The sequence below is a fragment of the Bos indicus x Bos taurus genome, chromosome 10 (assembly GCF_003369695.1).
Source record: "Bos indicus x Bos taurus breed Angus x Brahman F1 hybrid chromosome 10, Bos_hybrid_MaternalHap_v2.0, whole genome shotgun sequence".
Lineage (NCBI taxonomy): Eukaryota > Metazoa > Chordata > Mammalia > Artiodactyla > Bovidae > Bos > Bos indicus x Bos taurus.
Window position 1 is genome coordinate 55,276,228 of NC_040085.1, and position 14,666 is coordinate 55,290,893.

A 14,666-nucleotide genomic window follows, 5' to 3' on the forward strand; every position below is an offset into this window, starting at 1 on the left:
ACCACTTAGAGATTCTGACCATCTCGTATGAATGGCCAGTTGCTGATACAACATGCTTTACCAAGCCGTTTGATTTTGACACTTTGGGATCAGCTGGGATTTTGTCCACACTTGCCCATAAGTCAGTGAATAAGCCACAGTCACCTTCCAGCCTCCATGCCATCCTAATTAGCAGCTCTACAGTGATGCTCTGGATTTTACTGTTTCTATTCCCTCCCTTGTTTGTGTTGAAGAGTAAATGGAGAAAGTGCATTTAATCTTTGGAAAAGGAAAGAGTTTAGTAAAGTGATTTCAATATTCAGAGGACAGTTGGACCAGTGGAATCTCAAGACACAGACCACCACAGATAGCACATATTTTGAGAAAAAAAAAAAAAGAAAAACTCCAAGAAGTTTTCAGAAAAGTAAGGCACCATAATCATCTCTGAATCGCCACAGTTCTGAATGGTATATTGGCAAAAGTTTGGCCATTGTGTTCCAAGGCATAGCAGACAAGCGTATAACCCACAGCCTCACCAGGGTTTCACTGGAAGCTCCACCTCTTATACAGTGAACAGAGTGGATTAGAGTACAGGCGAGGGAGGGTGAGAATATGATGGAGCTATGCTATCATGTCAGTTAATATTCATATCACTCTTTCCTCACAACTTATTGGAGTTCATTACTTTGAGAACTACTGATGTAGCTATCCTTCTTGCAACTAAGTAGACCTCATCCAGAGTATTCTAGGCAATTTTTACTTGTAAAGCTGGTCTATAGAAGAAGAATTCAAAAACTCTTTGCTTAACTCATTCATAATGTAACAATAGTATCACTGACTCAACTGACATATGTTTGAGCAAACTCTGGGACATACTGGAAAGACAGGGAAGCCTGGAGTGCTACAGTTCATGGAGTCACAAAGAGTCAGTCACAACTTAGCTGACTGACCAACAACAGTAAATGTTCAGTTCAGTCGCTCAGTCATGTCCTACTCTTTCCGACCCCACAGACTGCAGCACGCCAGGCTTCCCGGTCCATCACCAACTCCTGGAGCCTGCTCAAACTCATGTCCATTGAGTCAGTGATGCCATCCAACCATTTCATCCTCTGTTGTCCCCTTCTTCGCCTGCCTTCAATCTTTCTAAGCATCAGAGTCTTTTCAAATGAGTCAGTTCTTCACATCAGGTGGCCAAAGTATTGGAGCTTCAGCATCAGTCCTTCCGATGAATATTCAGGACTGATTTCCTTTAGGATTGACTGGTTTGATCTCCTTTTGCAGTCCAAGGGACTCTCAAGAGTCTTCAACACCACAGTTTAAAAACATTACTTCTTCAGCACCCAGCTTTCTTTATGATCTGACTCTCACATCCATACATGATACTGGAAAAACCATAGCTTTGGGTAGATGGACCTTTGTTGGCAAAGTAATGTCTCTGCTTTTTAGTATGTTGTCTAGGTTTGTCATAGCTTTTCTTCCAAGTGGCAAGCATCTTTTAATTTCATGGCTGCAATCATCATCTACAGTGATTTTGGAGCCCCCCAAAATAAAATCTGTTACTGTTTCCATTGTTTCCCCATCTATTTGCCATGAAGTGATGGGACCGGATGCCATGATCTTCATTTTCTGAATGTTGAGTTTTAAGCCAGCTTTTTCACTTCCTCTTTCACTTTAATTAAGAGGCTCTTTAGTTCTTTGGTTTCTGCCATAAGGGTGGTGTCATCTGTGTATCTGAGGTTATTGATGTTTCTTCCGGCAGTCTTGATTTCAGCTTGTGCTTCATCCAGCCTAGCATTTCGTTTGATGTACTCTGCATATAAGTTAAATAAGCAGTTAATATAAGTTAATATAAGCAGTTAATATAAGTTAATTAAACAACAAATGTAACAGTGTGATTTTGCAAAACATTTTCCACCTAAAGTCACTATATAATTTCATCATGGAATATTACAGAGATATAGTTGTTGCTGTTGTTGTCATGGTTGCTGAAAGCCCCAGAGTTACTGGTAAAGCCACATGTGCTTTAAGGTAGATTGCCATTTTGCTGGAGCTGGCGTGTACTTTCTTCAGTGTCACCAGAAGTAGTTCTGCGATTATTGTTTGGTTGTCCTGTGGCTCAGTGGTAGAGAATCTGCCTGCTGTGCAGGAGATGTGCGTTCAATCCCTGGGTTGGGAAGATCCCCTGGGGAAGGGAATGGCAACCCGCTGCAGTATTCTTGCCTGGAGAATCCCCATGGACAGAGGAGCCTGGTGGGCTACAGTCCATGGGGTTGCAAAGAGTCAGACACGACTGAGCGACTGTAACTCACACAGGTATATATTTTGGAGCCTGTGGTTTGGGGTAGAAGGAATTAGTAATTTGTGCTTATCAAGATAATACTTGCTGATGATCATTCACTTAGTGATGATGTATTCAAAACCTGGAAAGTGATCTTGAGTAGAAAGATAAGTGGTTTGAGTAGCAGATGGCAGACAGAAACTTGTACCTGGGAATACAGATTTGAGTCCCTCTTGGTTTTAATACAGGTACTTCTCTGGAGAATAGTAAGCTCAATTGAGCTTGGAATGGTATAGTTTAAAGACTGTTTCCATCACAACGCCATTCTTCTACTTTTAACTGCCTTGTTTGATTACTTATGGATACATTTTTGATGTTTTGTCTCCACTAGGGGGAGTTGTAAAGCTAGCATTTGTTTGCATTTTATATTCTTTGATTTATTTAGTGCAATTTTCTTGTCATCACCTAAGTGAAGCAAAGAAACAAATAGTGGAGTGTTCATATTCTGTTTTTTTTGTTGTTGTTCATATTACATTTTGTTTTCCTTTAGCAATTTCTTACACTTTATCTGGGACTTTCCTGGTGACTCAGTGATAAAGAATCTGCCTGCCAGTGAGGAGACCTGGATTCAGTCCCTGGGTCGGGAAGCTCCCCTGGAGAAGGAAATGGCAACCCACTCAGTAGGACTGCCTGGGAAATCCCATGGACAGAGGAGCCTGGCAGGCTGCAGTCCATAGTGTCACAGAAGAGTCAGACATGACTTAGCGACTAAACAACAACAAATACTTTATCTAGATGGTGCCTTTGAAGTGTTTCCCATAATATATAGGTATTTTTCAGGACCTGTCACAGTGGGAACAAAAACACTGAACTCTGGCTGACACTCACTTGTATGCAAACAGGTAGGACTATGTCTTGCAGTGGCCAACTGAATGGCATGTAGAAGATAGGAGTGGAAATGGAGAGATTCAGGTTCCCCTGCCGGCCCAGGGGCTGTAACTCTTGCTTTCGTGGGCATGCCCCTCACCTGCTCCCGGCCTCATTGTGCTCACCTGTAGGAGAGATTTGGCTTGGAGGGTCTCCGGTGTTCCTTCCAGGCCTAAAGTTCTATTTTGTGTCACTTGCAATGTTGCTGATATTTGTCTAATAAATGTTGTTGCCGTGTTTCTTTTACAGATGTGTGGCAATCTAGGCAAAGTCTTCCCTACTAAGATTATAAAATTTGTTTTACCTAATGGAAAGGATTAAAAAAATTTTTCATGTAGTGTAATTCATAGACTAAAGCTCCAGCTGCCAAGTTATTCGGCCCTTTGTCAGTCCCATATTGGGCCTTTTCAGGGATGTTTTTATTAATAACTTGGCTCTGAGGCTAAGATGCGGATTCTACTTAGTGTGTATCCATGAAAGCATTATTTCACAATTCATATTTAAAAATATCAAAATCGGTTCATCAGTGTACTTGTTGGGCAGCTTGTTCAGAAGGCAGATGAATGTTGTCCACTCCATTTGCTGCTGTCCTCTGGGGAGAAGATGTATTATATGCTTTGTAATCTGAGAACTCTTGCTTTCATGAATATCAAGGATTATAGACTCTGAAGACAGTCTGTTTAGTTAATTTAAGCTGAAGAATCTTAAGAAAAGGTTCACATGTTCCTTGTTTTACATTCTGCTTGAACTAGGCTTTTTGGCTGTTCTTTGTAGATTATTGTAAAAGTGTTTTGTTGCTAAAGTTCTTTGAGTAAAATGTCCTCAAATAATTTTTTTTTTTTATTTTTGCAGGAACAAACACACGAGCTAGTAAAGGGAGAGGATTTTATAGACTAGTTTAAAATGCATTTCAGTAGGGGTCTTAGCAATGCAAATTATCTTTTTTCTAGGGAAAGTATCTCTTTAATTATTAAACTCAGTTGATAACTCAATCATATCCCACTAAGAGGATTGTATTTGCGACCAAAAGACAGTATCACTTCCACATTTGGAAGTAGTAAGGGGAATTAGGTCTTGCCGTTTATAAGGATTGTTACTTTGTTCTTGAATCTGTATTTGGTAGTTGGGTGGATCTTTAATGAGGAAATTTTACAGTTTCTAAAATTTTCTGTTGGGTAACACGCATACGTTGATATGAAAATTTTGTGTTTTATGGCACAGGGTTCAAAAGCAAAATCTATTTGACAGTTGTATGAGGAGGGCACCCTTTGATCCCAGGAATGGAAGCCTGGGGCAGGTGGTATTTTGTTCCTGAATGGCCTTATTGGGAAGCTCATTTAACCTCTCTGTCCTCAAAGTTATGGAGCCAAGGATTATAGCCCAGCTATAACAAAGATCTTGAGAAATTTTTTGAAAGCGAATGAAATGATTTAAAATTGTTAGTACATTTTGTAAAATATTTTCTAAAACACTAGATACAGTAGGGATGTTTTGCTGCTTGACAAGTTTACCTATGGATCCAGAAGCATTTTGAGGAACTTAATTGCTTATGCTCAAATTAATTTTCTTCCATGGATGCCAGTTTTGTTAATTTTGTGGTGTTGCAAAGAAAGCTATAAGAACTACTTAATTATTGTGTAGCTTTTTCTATCTTTATGGGAGGGGGTGGAAATTGTACTGTTTAGATGTTCCTATTAAGGTTTTTCTGAATTATAAGGCTGTGTACTTGAACCTCATTGAAGGTTTAGAAGAAAATGTTTTTTCTTTATAGGAGTCCTTATTTGATTTAAGTATAAAACATTTATTTTGGTTTTATTCCCTGTGTTATATGTGGGTACAGTCTTTTTCCTTCAAGTTCTCGTAGGTGCTTTTTTCTGTGAATTTTGTCCTTGTAAAATCACTTTGCCACCTTTCTCTTGAGTCCCATTGTGGTATCCTACTATACTGATGTGTTCTCTCTTAGTGTTTGTTATTCTTTATATCTTTAGGTCAACTCTGATATGGCTAATTCACAAAATGATTTTTCAGTTACCTATGTGAGCAGGTGGCCAATAAGTCAAGCTCCTGATCGTTAATATCAGTTCCATCAAGATAACTTTTCATTGGAATAGAATAGTTTTCTCTTACTTCATTTTTAGAGAAACCAATGTATTGAGAACACCTTCAAATAAACAATCCACTCAATGTTAGAAATATGTATGTGGGTGAAGAAGTGTCCCCCTTCCCCACCTCACATACCCCATTCCATTCCCAAGTTTGACTTCACCAAAACTCTGTTAACAGTTGGGGCATTCTTTTCAGACATTTCTTAGGATAATTTTATTTAACTTTTACCATATGCATTTTAAGAATATCTTTTAAATTATAAATGTAATACTCAGATATGTTTTATAGCTATACTTCCTTTCTTTCATTCTAATGCAGAGAAGTAGGGGAAAAAACCTGCCATAGACTAAGCAACTTCTCATTTTTTTCTTCCGGATTTTTATAGAGTGTTAATGTCTTTAAAACTGATATATTACATAATTTTATGGGATTGATTTATATACTCTGGAGGACTCGGTCAATTTACTAATAATCTAACTGATGCTTAGGTTTAAAGAGAAGTCATTATAAGCAGTCCTTTGACCCTTTAGTAACATAATGTTTGAATCTTCTGATTATTACAAATTTTAAGTCGTTATATTGGGATTTGAAGACATTTACAGATATTGAAATTCAACAAATTAGATAATTCATTTGTCTCTTTGTCACAGTTGATCTTGGAACTTGAGTGAATTTATCTAGTTCTTATAAGGCAGAATGCTAAAGATGTGATTTTTCTGGAAAAAAAATTGGAGAGCAAAATCATGTGCTTTTTTGTCAGTTTTAGTTATATTTTTGAGAGTACTGTATCCATAAAAACCTGAAGCTTACAGCCTTCTTTCTACTCAACTGTTTATAAGAGCCAAGCATTGTGTATCTTTTCATCATTGGAATTGGATGGCTCTCTAGTAATTAGTTACTCCCCAAGAGGTTTCCCTCATATCAATGGCGCTTCTAAGGGCTTCCAGGGCCACCAGCTGCTGCGGCTGTTACCACCACCTGGGTACAGTGCATCTGGCCACTCAGATTCCCAGGAGGGTGTCTGATTGCCAAGTCCTCCAGGTCTGATTACTGGTAGAACAGGATTCTGAGACTCAGATCTGCCCCCCGGATAACATGATACAGTGATGGTGCCATTATTATGACCTGCTGTGTTTGCCTAAAAGAAGTTTTAAAAGCTTTCCTGCTGTACGTGTATCTGAATCTAAGACCTCTAGAAAAAGATAAAAAAGATACCTTCCAATATGAATCCTGATATTTATGTGTTCCCCTTCCCCCAAGTGAACTGACGAATATCATTCCGGTGGAATTTAAGACCTTTATTACATAGAGAAATTAGGAAATTCTTTGACTTCTACAGTCAAAATCACTGGTGCCAAGGCAACTTTGGTTTGGTATCTTGGGTCTAAGCCAGTGTTGTATTGACGCTGACCTTCCTGTCTCAGTTGCAGCAGTTACTCACAGACCTGCCTCACGATATGCTGGATGATGACCTGTCTTCCCCCGAACTTCACTATTCGGACTGTAGCGAGGACGGCAGAGAGGAAACGTAAGGACCTGAAACCCCTTGCGTTTGTATATCACAATGCTTTGAGTTTTTTTCTTTAGATAGCCTGCAGGCAATAATAACAGATATGATTGTAAAATTGTAGACTACTTCTTAATCCTTTAGGTAAAATTTGGAGGGCACCCATGTTAAAATCTTGAGGTTCTCTATGGTGTCTCTGTCCAAATAGATGATAGGCTCTAATTTAAAATACTGATTTTTCTCAAGCACACATCATTCTGAGCAATTGGAGATGAACTGGACTGAGCATCAAGTGCTGCCTAAACCTCCAAATGTAAATGTAAGTATCTGGCATGAACTTGACTTTGAGGGTGGGAATAGATCTTAGTACTTTTCTCTTACTCTTGTTATCTAATAGGCCTATAATGAGATTCGGGATATATGCATTGGAGAGAAAAGTGGCAATGGCTGGGAAGACAATCAAAGTAGAACTGAAGACCAGCATCCTGTCTACCATCCTGAAGGAGGTGGAGATGAAGGTGGAAGTGGTTATAGTCCTCCGAGTAAATATGAGCAGACTGATTTATATCACCTTCCTGAAAACTTTAGGCCATATACCAACAGTCAGAAGCAGGAATTTAATAGCCAACCAACCAATGTAATTACATTTTCAGATACTCAAAGGAATCATTTTCAGGTATTGTAGAAACTTGACTTTCAAGAAATTTGTGTATGTGTGTACACACAGTTGCTGTGTGTGTGTGATTAAGAAATGTTTGTGAAAAGTGCAGTAGTAACATTTAAGTACAAATAGTGCTGAGGGTGCATTTATTCAGCCTCATGCTGAATTAGTCGTGCAGTTTTCTGTTTACACTCTAATTAAATCATCTTAAATGAGAATTTTAAAATAGAGACTTCATGGAAATAATTAAACATGAAAAGTTAAGTCTGTCAAAGAATGGCCACCTTTGTCTACTGAGGCTTCTGGCTTCTACCATTAACTCTGCTCCAGTGAAAAGCTATGTTCAGGTACCCTGATGGAGTTTAAAAATGGTTAATCACCTACATGAGACCAGTCAGTTACCTTGATCATCTAGCTCATCACCCTTATCACAAATTTTGCATCAAATACTTCAAAGATGATTATCTGTTGTGATGATACAGCAATAGACAGGATGAATGTTAAGGAAAGAAATACTTTCCCCCTCTGCCTCTGGAGAGTTTGATGAATAAGACCTTAGGATACAGTTAGCTGCTGCTTAGATTTTCTCAATGACGATGAATGCCTCATTTCACTAGTAGATATTCTGTGTTACCTGATGACGGGATAAGTTTTTGGTTGTTTTAAGGTGTCATTTCCCCTTACTTCCCCCTTACTTACTTAGTTTCCCCTTACTTCTCTATAAAATGTTATTCATCTCACAAAAGTTACTGAGTATTTATTACATGAGTCATTGTATTACACGTTATTGCATAGATGAGTTTTCTAAATTATTCTTAAATGTTTATTATATACAATCTCACTGGAATTCTTGAATGTTATTTATGGAATTGGTAATATTATATGCTCAGAAGTACAACTAAAGTGTGTGAAATTACATATTTCAGACTTTATATGAACTTTACTAAGTAACAGTAAGTGCTATTTTTAAGCAGAGAGAGAGATATATATAAAATTTGTAATTGTACCACCATTAAGTTTTATAACAAGTTGTCTCATTCAGATAATTTTTGAAGAAAAGAGCAAATCCTAATTGTCAACTTTGTCTCTCACCTTGTAATAGCAATTTGGCATGTCACAAGGTCCTAGTTGTCAAGCTCTGGAATCATATAAAGTGACATATAAACCTTTTCAGTCTTCTGCCCAGAATAATGGCTCACCAGCCCAGGACACTGCAGAAAGCGACACATTTGAAGGCCTGCAACAGCAATTTTTAGGAGCTAATGAAAGTAGGTATCAAGTTTAAATTTCTTCACCGCCTATTTGGAGAACTTTGAGCACTTGGAGCATGTTCAAGAATTATGATTTTAAGGAAGATAATGAAAATTTTTGAAAAGAGTCCAGTTTTAAAAGATATATTCTGAAGTTTGAATAAGCTGACATGAGGTCTAGAATTGACTTCAAATATCATGTTGTTGGGGGGTAAGTTTGCATGGGGATGTAGATAAAGTGAGACTGGCCATGAGTTCACAATTGTTGAATCTAGGTGATGGTTTCATCGAGTTCACTGTACTCTTTTCTCTACTTTCTTATGTATTTGAAATTTCCCTTAATGAAAAATTAACAGAAATTTTCTCAGGTGTATATTTCAGTCATTCTATTTGGTTAAGACTTAATTAGCTTCATATAGCATATCTTTCTTAACAGAAGCCTAAATTGGAAAATGAAATGTAGTTTTCTTTTCAATCTTAGATTTTTTTCATTATAGAAATGTAATTTAGTAAGTCAACCATTATCTTAATTTTTTCTTTTGGTTTTTAGAGTTTTACTGTGGACAACTTTGGTTATAAATGGACAACTTTGATATAAATGACTGTATACTCAGAATGAAAACTAGAGTTACATCTCAGGTTTAGTCCTGTGACACTTGCTAAAAAATTTTCTTTTGAATAGTATATGTATCGGTAAAAGTGCTACTAGGGAATTTTGAGGAGATCCAAACATTCAGAACTAAAAACCAAACTTGACTAATCTGAATCTTTGTTTTCATACATCCAACGTTTGTCATCCTACTCTCTGGCATGTGAAATAACTTCTAGTTATTGCTGAAGAGCCAGTGTGATTCTAGAATGCGAACACAAGTGTTGTTTTTGTATTACATTTAAGAAGTGGGGGGAAAAGTCATATCAGATATTCTGGGTTTCCTGGGCTGCATGCACCAAAGAGAAAACTGAACTCTAGTGCCCTAACTTCATGGTGCTGCTTCCATCTTATGCTCAGGCTCTAGGATAGTTGTAAGGGACACCTTTTCCCCCAGTGAGCTGACAGCAAATATGTGGGCAACCTCTCTCTGTTCCTAAGGTTTTGTGGAATGAAGAGATGAGGAGGTGGACAGTGTGTGTGGCATAACTCTTTTGGGGTTAAGTAAATAGACATCACAACGGTGGCCTGACACCTTGATGTTATTCTTTCAGTTCTGCTGTGTTCGGTTACATTTATATTGCCTGGTCATTTTGCATATATCACTTTCATCACTTCCTTAACAATCTGCATTTTTATCCAGTTGATTCATTTTTTGTTAGTTACACATTTGCCCAAATTTGACATCAGAGAGTTAACTAACTTAATGGTAGTGCTGAATTTAGTGATTATAGGTTCTTAGTAGTTTAAAAAAATGAGTTTGAAGAGAGTGGCAACCCACTCCAGTACTCTTGCCTGGAAAATCCCATGGACGAAGGAGCCTGGTGGGCTGCAGTCCATGGGGTCTCGAAGAGTCGGACATGACCGAGCAACTTCACTTTCACTTTTCACTTTCCTGCTTTGGAGAAGGAAATGGCAATCCACTCCAGTGTTCTTGCCTGGAGAATCCCAGGGATGGGGGAGCCTGGTGGGCTGCTGTCTGTGGGGTCACACAGAGTCGGACACGACTGAAGTGACTTAGCGTTATAGCAGAGTTTTCAGCCTTCAGTTGGGGGTTTCAACCATATCTCTTTTAAAAAAGAAGAAGACTGTTTTATTTGTTAGCAAATAGTAGCATTGTTCTTATAGGAAAATATTCATCATTGTGTAGTTGAAAGATTATCCTGCTTCTGCGAATCACTTTTTTCTTTTTCTCCCCAAGTGATTTTTAAGTGGTCCTTAAAATGACTTTATTTCTGAAAGAAGACCTCAAAATTTTTTTATTAATCTATTTTTTAATTTATTAATTCAGCAGTTATTTGCCAGTATAAATGAGTTCATTCTTGCTTAAAATAAAATATTTTGAGAAGGATATCTAGAAATTTTCTTTGAAAATGGTTTTATAGAAGTCGATGTACTTCTGTTTTTCAACTTAATGAGAGCTTGGAACTCTATTCCATTGTCATTGGTATATACTTATTTTTCATTAGCCCAAATGGTAGTGATTCAGAGGTATGCATTAACTAGTGACTTTTCAGACTTTCCTGGCAGTGACCATGGAGTAAGAAGTACTTTTTTTTTTGCATTGTAATGAGGTCTACAATATTTATATAAATATTGTATAAATAAGTTTCACATAGTAATACTTATTTATGCTACATGATACACTCCAATCATATTCTGTCTTGTTATTACCAAACCAAAATTTGGACCTTCTTGCCTGCTTTCAATAAAGCCAATCTAACCAACACCTGGTTGTGATGAAGGAAAAAGTGTGAAAGTGTGTCACTGAGTCGTGTCTGACTCTCTGTGACCCCATGGGCTGTAGTCCGCCCGGCTCCTCTGTCCATGGAATTCTCCAGGAAAGAATACTGGAGTGGGTCGTCATTCCCTTTTCCAGGGGATCCTCCCACCTCAGGGCTTGAGCCCAGGTCTTCTGCATTGCAGGCAGTTTCTTTCCTGAGCCACCAGGGAAGTGCGGCATTTATGATAAGGTGCAGTAAGAGAAGTCCTGGACACCTGAGGCTTAAAAAGCTCAAACTCCTTAAATGGCCCCTTAAACACTGCACTTGCCTTCACTACAACCAGGTGTCAGTAGATTGGCTTTACTGCGTGCAGGTGAGCAGACCCAAGTTTTTGGCTTGGTAACATTGTTTATTAAAAATGCTAGTCATAATCTCCTGAATTCATTTCAGGATACCCTAAGTTGTATTTGCAGTTTGATAAAACATTGCCCGAAATGACCACAAATTTATATTTTGATGTTTTTATCTAATAAATTGTCTTTAATTCCCAAGCAGACTCTGCAGAAAATATGCAGATTATTCAACTTCAGGTTCTTAACAAAGCTAAAGAGAGACAACTGGACAATTTAGTTGAAAAGTTAGATGAAAGTGAACGTCAAGTTAGGTTTCTGAATCATCAGCTTCTGATAACCAAAGGTAAGAAGACAAGTGTTGGGTGCTGTTGTGTTTGAGGTCCGTAGAGCTAGATAGCTTGTTTCTAGTAACCTCATTTTAAATATGAAGCATAGAGATTTGATGCACTTGATGAAGGGCTCACGAGGAATCAGTCAGAGCAAAACAAGAATCTAGGACTTTTGACACATTGCCTTGGACTTCTTTCCAGAACATACATTTTGAGGTCCTCATTTTTTCCACCTTTTTTCTATTCTATTAGACTAATAGAATCAGAGAACATTATATAAATATGCTGATAGCATTCCATCTCAAAAAGCTGTCGATTCCTTATGTAGTTTACATTGGATAAAGTATTCCAGTTCCCAGAGAGACTTATGTTTAGTTTGCAGTATGTTTTCTGGGCCTATGAATTAGCATAACATTTCAATCCAAGTAAGAGTTAGTGATCCTGAACTGCTTTGAGAGTGCCAAGGAGAAAATGTGGTCATCTCTGGGAGAAGCGGAGTGTAAACACAGATTTCAGATTATAATTGCTCACTCTTTGTGCTTTCTGTAGTTTTAGTCAGTGTTGAACTCTCATTTGTAGAATAATTTTGTGACCGAACTCCAGCTTATATCAAACTTAATTGATAGTGAAAAGATCTTTTTGTAATGCTCATGAAATTTATTTTGAGAGAAGAACTTGTGAACTGTTACAGTAAAGTATGTGGGAAGAATGAAAGACTAGGTGAATTTATGAGGTCATTGAAAGTATGTATAAAAAGTAATTTTTCCTCAGATTATTTCTTTGATCAGCAGGGGCTTGTCATATCTGTGTAGCTTCTCAAGTAACAGATATTGAAATGATTTTTTAGGGGATCTTTTGGTCCCTAAAGGGATACAATAAGATTTTTGAAGAGAGCGGTTGCTGTTCTGTAAAAAAAAAATTTTTTTGATGTCACTCACATTCTTTTTTTGAAGCTTTTCTAATTTTCTCCAAATCAAGTGAAGTTCATTATCTGAACTGAATTAAATGCAGCAACATTTATATGTGATAAAGGTCTGATATTTGATAGATTGTGGCAATTAGGATCCCTCTGCAGTAACATATTACTTATATAAAATTTTTTAATGTTCTAGATGAAAAGGATGGTTTGGCCCTCAGCCTTCGAGAATCACAGAAACTTTTTCAGAATGGAAAAGAAAGAGAAATACAGCTTGAAGCACAAATAAAAGCACTGGAGACCCAAATACAAGCATTAAAAGTCAACGAAGAACAGGTAAATATTTGATCTTCATTATTTACGATAAAAAGTTGTTGATTACAATGAAATCTTAGTTGCTTAATGTTTTGTTTTGTGGGACTAAATTTGGGAAAACTGAAGTTTACACATTCTTCTCCCATAAGTCAGTTTGCATTTCTTTCCCTTTCCTTGGAGGAATGGGTCTCCCATTCACCTAGTCATCTATGCACCAGAAATCTGGAGGAGAGCTCAGCTTCTGTGTTCCTCTGTCTAGTCAGCCACTATGTTGTGTTGAGTCTCCTCATTTCTGTCCACACGTCCCTAGTTCAGTATTTATCGTCTGTTGCAGAAGTCTCGTATGTAGTCTCTAATCTTTTACCCCTTCTCTTCTCTCATCTGGCCATCTGAGTAATCTTTCTGCAGCACAGTTCTAGTTATGTCTTTCCCTTACTTAAAGTCTTTCAATGACCCTGCTTCACTTGTGGGATGAAACAGGGTGTCAGGATGACCATCTGATCCTTGCCTTTCTCTTCTCTCACTCTTAAACTCAATAGTCTGTTTTTATGTACTCATATTTGCTGTCTCTTCACTGGAATGCCCTCTCCTCAGCACATTGCTATTTGATTAACAAGCCCCTGCTCAAGGCTTTTCTAAAGTCTTCCTATTTTCTTCCTCAAGTCGGTTGATCACATCTGTTATAACAGACCTAGAATAATCTTGAAGGCCAGAACGGGTTGCCCTCATCTTAGTAACCTCACCACATGAGCCCAGAGCCTGGTACATTATAGGTGGTCAGTACATGGTGAGTGAGTTATGGTGTTCAAAATTGACCTAACCTCTGAATTTTTTTTTCTTACATATTTCTCTCTTCCTGCTCTGATATTATCACAAGTATAGTTTTATTTTGTGTTTTGAAATCTGATAAACAAGGGCTACCCTTACAAATTCTTAAAATATTTAGTAGCTCTTTTTTACACTTTTCCTTCTAGATCTTGCAAATCAACTTCCCATGCTTTATAAAAAGTCTTGTTGGGATTTTGATTAGTGAAGCATTGTGTTTACCATTTTATGGATGGTTAACCAAGTCTTGGCGAGGTCACATTACTTTTCCAGGATTACAAAGCCGGTTACTGACAAAGCATCAGAAACTGAATTTTCTGACCCCAACAGACTAGTCTTTGAAGTGGTGGCACATTCTTTGATTAATGAGAATGGTGGCCATTTGATCATGGGAAATAGTCACAAGTCTTTGGTAGCCACGCCTGGCAGTGAATGATTCATGTAAGTAATGCTGTTTTGGTGGTTACAAACAAAAGTGACTTGGTTCTAGATGAGATTTGTGGCTAGTTCCGAGGATGGAAGAGTTTAAACAATGTTGTCTCATGTCTGGTTCTTTCTCAGCCATCAGTTCTTAGCTAAAAACAGAGAGGACTCTAAAGTAGCCTATTGCTTCTCATTCTCACTCCCCTCTATTGTGCCGTATTTTATCACTCTGTTTTAAAACCGTCTGAAATTATCTCATCTGTTTACTTATTATTGTCTGTCCGTTTTCACCAGAAAGTAATAAGACTTTAGGCCTTGGCTGTCTTGTCATCCTGTCCTTAAGTGCTTGGAACCCTGCCTGGCACAAAGTGTCCACATCATTTACTGAACAAATGATGAATGTCTTAAGTAGTTTAAGTGGTAT

General features: G+C 37.8%; 1 protein-coding gene across 8 annotated transcripts in view; it reads left to right on the plus strand.

Annotated features, from left to right (window-relative positions):
- The window catches only part of CEP152 (centrosomal protein 152), a 101,838-nt gene that overhangs the window by 13,417 nt on the left and 73,755 nt on the right, over positions 1-14,666 (plus strand). For 5 of the 8 annotated variants that reach the window (XM_027554060.1, XM_027554063.1, XM_027554062.1 and 2 more), the window contains exons 3-8: positions 6,715-6,818; positions 7,044-7,116; positions 7,195-7,473; positions 8,561-8,726; positions 11,634-11,777; positions 12,876-13,015. In XM_027554060.1, the coding sequence (XP_027409861.1) occupies positions 6,715-6,818; positions 7,044-7,116; positions 7,195-7,473; positions 8,561-8,726; positions 11,634-11,777; positions 12,876-13,015 (906 nt within the window). The remainder of the gene's footprint in view (positions 1-6,714; positions 6,819-7,043; positions 7,117-7,194; positions 7,474-8,560; positions 8,727-11,633; positions 11,778-12,875; positions 13,016-14,666) is intronic. The other 3 variants (XM_027554061.1, XM_027554066.1, XM_027554067.1) reach the window with 1 other exon arrangement.